The sequence below is a fragment of the Cyprinodon tularosa genome, unplaced genomic scaffold (genome assembly GCF_016077235.1).
Source record: "Cyprinodon tularosa strain WSP-4 unplaced genomic scaffold, ASM1607723v1 ctg1148, whole genome shotgun sequence".
Lineage (NCBI taxonomy): Eukaryota > Metazoa > Chordata > Actinopteri > Cyprinodontiformes > Cyprinodontidae > Cyprinodon > Cyprinodon tularosa.
In genome coordinates this window covers 247,678-253,317 of record NW_024037946.1, presented here as the reverse complement: position 1 = coordinate 253,317, position 5,640 = coordinate 247,678, and the positions used below count along the sequence as shown (strand labels likewise).

The 5,640-nt window shown below is 36.1% G+C and overlaps 1 protein-coding gene across 1 annotated transcript; it reads right to left on the bottom strand.

Moving 5' to 3' along the window:
• Window positions 1-1,701: 1,701 nt before the first annotated feature.
• LOC119796453 (C-type mannose receptor 2-like) lies at window positions 1,702-5,435 on the bottom strand. The gene is made up of 5 exons (XM_038305012.1): window positions 5,394-5,435; window positions 3,594-3,675; window positions 3,023-3,406; window positions 2,578-2,934; window positions 1,702-2,320 (listed from the first exon to the last, which is right to left on the bottom strand). Exons 2-5 carry the CDS (start codon window positions 3,646-3,648, stop codon window positions 1,974-1,976), a joined length of 1,143 nt encoding a protein of 380 aa, XP_038160940.1. The 5' UTR covers window positions 3,649-3,675; window positions 5,394-5,435; the 3' UTR covers window positions 1,702-1,973.
• Window positions 5,436-5,640: the final 205 nt, after the last annotated feature.

Here is a 5,640-nt window from a genome sequence, read left to right as displayed (position 1 = left end):
AGAACCATTACTAACAATAATTCCACTGTTCCCGGCAATGAACTATGTTACTAAAGTAATGTAACAGAACTGCAACTGAAAAAAAAAAAAAAAACCCAAAGCAGAAGTTTTAAAAAGGCCAATAATGAAAACAAGTTTAAAGGTGGTACTTGCTGCAGTTTTACTAAAGGAAATCACCTGTGGTTGTGTGTGCTTCTTCCTGTGAGGTGAGAATTCCTATTTGGGCCTCTGGTGGACACCATGAAGTGGGCCACTTGGACATTCTCTCCTCCTATATCACAGCGAACACGTGATGGCACTCCATATATACCGACTGCTTCAAGAAAGCATGTTAGAGACCGTTGACGTATGGTTATTGGTGGCGGTTTTTAAGTACACAATAAGACGGCTGAAGCTGTCAATGCCTCCATGAACCATAAATCGGCATCTGCAATATAAATAAATTGCAAAGTGTGTTGTAATTTCAAAAACAACGCAAAATACTTCATAGTAACCTTCAAGAAACACCATTAATGGAAAAGGAAATTGATGTGAAACCAAATTTCGCAGTGAGAAAGTGGCAGCTGTTGTGTTAGAGTAACTGATAGGAGAGTCATTACTGCCACCTGGGGGGTTGGGGAGTGTGGCACTGTTATGTATGCTGATTCACTCCAGTAAAATACGGTGTCAACTTAAGGAATGTGCAGTCTGCTTCTTTCACACACACCATCAGTCTGCATCAGGTAACAGAACAGCAGCATGAGTGATGTCAGTAAATAAATTCAATGTGGATTGACTAGTTTTTTTTTTAACTAGTTTTAATTGCACTGTGTGGAGAGGTGAGCCTGAAACCCCCTCAGATTCTCTTCTGGTCCTCAGGCACAATTCAGTTTCTATGAGAAGTATTGATTTTAACAGAGGCCAAATGCAGGGAATTGTTTTCCATCACATCTCAGAGACAAAAAAATGAAAAAATAATCTTTAAAAGGAAAATCAAAGGTCACTTGGTGAGGTGACTCTGTACTGTCCTCAGTCTTTTTTATAAAATGTCTTTTGTATTTCTGTTTTGTTTTCCAACACAAATACTTGGTATTTATTTTTGTACTGTATTTAATTTATATTAAATCCACATAATTTAAAAAAAATTTCTAGGACCCCAGGAAGACTAGCAACCACCTTGAGGGAACTAATGGGATCCAAATAAAGAAAAGATTTAGTAGTGGCTTCATAAGTAGCAGCTCCAGGTCCTGAAGTGGCCTAGCCAGTCTGCAGACCTGAACCCAATCAAAACATCTTTGGAGGGAGCTGAAGGTCCATGTTGCCGAGTTACAGCCCTGAAACCTGAAGGATCTGAACATCTGTATGGAGGAGTGGTCCATAATCCCTGCAGCAATGTGAGCAAACCTTGTCTATAAATACATGAAATGTTTAATATCTACGATTATAAACAAAGTTTTCTTTACTAAATAAAATGTTTTGTTTCTAATACTGTAATTGACACACTTATAATTTTAACCAAGAATTTCTTTGCAAAAATCCAAGCCCAGCCCTGTACACACACCTTTGAAAAACCTGTTATTAGGCCTGGGTTCTCCAGATAAACCCAAAAAGGAAAGAAAACACTAAAAACATGGTGTGATTACTTTTTATTTATTAATATATTTAATGTTTACTGTATTTATATTATTCTTTCTGTATTCCTGAAGTAACTGCACACTAGCGCACCCTTTTTACAGTCATCCAATAAATATAATAATAAATTGATCAAAATAAAGGAAAAGTAAAACATGTTCTGTTAGAGAAGCAGATGTTTCATAGAAAGAAACCAGAAATAGATAATCATATATAACAGGTTTAAAGCAAGTGTTGTAGTTTGGTGGAAATATTATCTTTATGTTAATAATATACTTATTTTATTTATTTAAACATATTTTCCACAAAATCCTCATTATCACAGAATAAAGCAACAGAAATAATCCATAAAACAATCAGTGTTATTCCTTAGAACAGATGAAGTTAAACTCCTCTAGATCATTCATTTTCCTCCACTTATGTTCTCCTCCTGTCTCCATGGCTCCAGACATGTCACAGTCATCCACTGGTTCCCCTGAGGCCCAGTTCTTATACCTGACCACCTCATCACTGACCCAGAACCAGAAATCCAGAGTACAGGTGTAGCGCAGTCCCATCCAGACATAATCAGTAGAGGCGTTCTTGGCTTTCTCCTGGATCCATCTCTGCTCATCCAGGCTGGTGATGGTGACCAGGTCATGGTAGTGATCTCTGCAGTAGTATAAGGCATCCTCCCAGTTCATCTTTTCATTGATCAGGATCACTTTATCTGCCATAGTAGTGATGGACAAAGCAAACAATATATTTACAGCCAAAAACCAAATGTTTTATTTTTAATGGAAAATAAAACTGAGGTTTTCAAGTTACACATTTTTTTAAATAAACACATGGAATTGGATGATTGGGATATAAATGTTCAAATGGTGAATCATTAAATGCTTTCAAACCATATTACCAACACAATCATACAAAGGACATTGATAAAAAAAAATCCTACATAGGACAGGTTTTATGAAATCAGCTCACCCTCATAACAGATGAAGGGGTTTTTTCTTGTTTTACATTCCTCACTGCTCCATCTGCCTTCATCTTTAAACACAGCCATGGCACATTGACCAGTGTTGAATTTTGGATTGTTTAACTGGTCATTCCAGTGTCTGAAAGAGAAACTGCTTCCATCTGACCACCTCCAGGTGTCTCTGAACAGACCAAAATATATGTATGTCTCATCTTTTACAGAGTTCATCACTCTCTCCACTTCTCCATCCTGTAGCTGCTTCATTCCACTGATCAGGTCTGTGTGTTTCTCTCTGCAGTAACTCTGAGCTTTCTGCCAGGTCTTCTCCTCTCTAATCAAGTGGTATTTCTGGGTTCTATTAGTTTCTGTGGAATAAACAGAAAGAAACTCACATTGCATTGACTTTACATGATAAGACATCAAAACTACAGTAAAGTAATTCATAATTTTCACCATCATAGCAGAGGAAAGGTCTTTTATGATCGCACTTGGTATCTGTCCAGGTAAGATTCTTATTCAAATGCCCACAGTTCTCATTTCCATGATTGACATCATTTGGTTCTCCTGGGTGCCATTTTGTCTCACTTTCATTGAACTCCAATCCAGGCAGAGACCAGTACCATGTTCTGATACCATCTGTCTGATCATACAGACCAATCCAAGCCTCCCTCTTATCTCCTGCTCTGGTTCTGTTGAGTCTCTTCATGTCTGCCATGTTAGACACTGTGGCCAGGTCAGTGTGGTTCTCTCTGCAGTACTGCTGAGCTTCAGTCCAGGTCTTTTCCTCATTAATGTAGTGATACTCATAGAGCTGACAGTCGATTAAACAAATCTGACCTGAAAGCATACATTTTATGAATTCTCAAAATAATAACAAAATTGTAAAGGTCTACATTACAATATTGTTTTCTATTTTTATCAGTTACTTTTTGTGTGTTAATAGAGCAGCCATCTCTCCATGTCCCCAGCTGAGTCTGTATCTTACCTGAAACCAGTGAGTGTTGTTGTGCTTAGATCAACTTACCCATCAGAAAGAGCAGAATCACACTCCACTGCATCTTTGATATCAGCTGGAACATTTTTTCATGAAGCTGTTTAACTCTGTTCTGCAAGCAAAGCAAAATTGAAAATGAAATTATTTTCTTCACACTTACATCTCCTACATATAAATACACTAAGCAAGACCAAAGAGCTTTTCTTATTGTTTTAAATTTTCTCTGCTGAGAATTAAGTCTGACATTGAGCACTATGTAAGTTCTATACATGCTGTCACATTTGTCTCTCTTCCTCATCTCAGCTAAAAGAAAAATGAGCCATATTGTTTAAATTTCAGAGTTGTCTCAATATAATATGGTTACTTGGCGGCACCATCTTGGATATGTCTGTGGTGTTACAGGGGTTAATGTATGAAGGTCAGACATTACAGGTTTAATCCTGGCCTGTCACTTTGTGTCTTAAAGGTACAGTATAGTGTAGGATTTTCATTTTTCAGGTGGATCATCAAAATAAGTGGTGCACCTAATTATCAATCATTCTGGTGCTATGTTTACGTAAGGCCGTCCTACTTGCTCGCCCCCATTTTCTTTTAACAATCGTGAGTCTGACATAGTGGAAAAATTGAAAATCTTCTTTTGGAAAGTAATATATGAGCAGCAACTTTTAAACAGAGTGTGCAGAAGGAGAAATGAGCTTGTGCATGGTCTTGCGTTTAATAAGCATTCCCTCTGAGGAATGGGTACAGGGTTGTGCATTTGCATTTTTTCTTAAAAGTTGAGAGGGCGCTTCTTTTCAGTAATTCGTAAAAAATCCTCCACTAAACCTGTGAGTCTCTAAGTTAGGTGTCGCTTAGGGCCCCCAGATGTGCCCTTCATGAACCGAAGCATTTCATATGTTTATTGCAGGTAGAGGATGAAGAGTTACAGAAAATCCTTTGAAGAAGCCTTCAGTTTAGCTCCGCCTCCGACACTCAAGCCTATAGGCCAGGGGGAACCAATTAAAAACCAGCGGGGTCTTAATAAAGAAAATATACAACCAGTGAAAGTCTGAAAACATTTTAAATTATAATCCGTTACATTAAACAGAGTTTAACACTGAAATAAAATGAGGTTTTTATGCATCCATGTTATATATTGACTTTTTAAATAAAAAGAATATATATAAAAAAGAAAGATTTTCAAATTTAAATTCTAAAGTATTTTTTGAACAACAATTGTTCAGTTGAGTATTTAGACAATTTCCTGATTCACATATTTAAAAAAGCACTTGAACTGACCTTTTTATTTCTTTTTTTATGGTTCAATGAGAGCAGTGGGCTTTACACCGACCAGCAAGGCTCACAGCAGCAACCCAGACTGACAGCTCATTGGCTAATTTATATGACGTGTAGCCTGGTGCTGGATAGGCTCTAGTTTACAGTTTTAGCTTGTTGTGTCACTGAAAACATCTCTCATTTTAAATGAGAGTTAGTGCAAGCTGTCAGTAGTTTCACAGATATTCACAAATATTCAAAAATAGAAAAGATATACTATTATTATAGATATTGGATATATGAGAAGTTAATTTGTAAAAACAGATAACTGCATTTTTCTAAATAAAAAAATTTATAATTTTATTAGCAGCACCATGCAATCTGTTTTTGCAAATGAACTCTTCATATATAATCATGAACATAAATAATTTTAACATCATTGTTTTCATTTTCATGTAATATTGCCTAACTAAAAAAAAGCAAAACTAGAAAAAAATAAGGGTGGTTATTATTTTTTTTCCATGAAGGTCTGCATTACGTATATGTAAGACAAAAAATTAAATACATTTTTTTTACCTTATGAAGTGGAATGTTTCCTTCCTGATGTGCAGCTGAGTACTGTCCTCAGTCAAATGTTAATGTGCTTCAGGCACAGATCTCTGTATACCAGCTAAATTTAAATATTCTACAATTTGAATATTAAAACTAGGCAGGTCTCGTGTTTCTCATGAAATCATCTATAAATAATAAAAGGAAGGAATATTTATGGGTTGCTATAAAACTAAAATTTTGTCTGTAAAAAAAACGTTTTTTTTATCCAGCA

Excerpts from the sequence above, each read along its gene's own strand:
- LOC119796453 (XM_038305012.1), bottom strand. The coding sequence starts at position 3,648 with ATGTTCCAGCTGATATCAAAGATGCAGTGGAGTGTGATTCTGCTCTTT. Across the intron at positions 2,935-3,022 it reads ACCTTTCCTCTGCTATGATG|AAACTAATAGAACCCAGAAA; the intron begins GTGAAAATTATG and ends TTTATTCCACAG. Across the intron at positions 2,321-2,577 it reads CCCCTTCATCTGTTATGAGG|ATAAAGTGATCCTGATCAAT; the intron begins GTGAGCTGATTT and ends CTACTATGGCAG.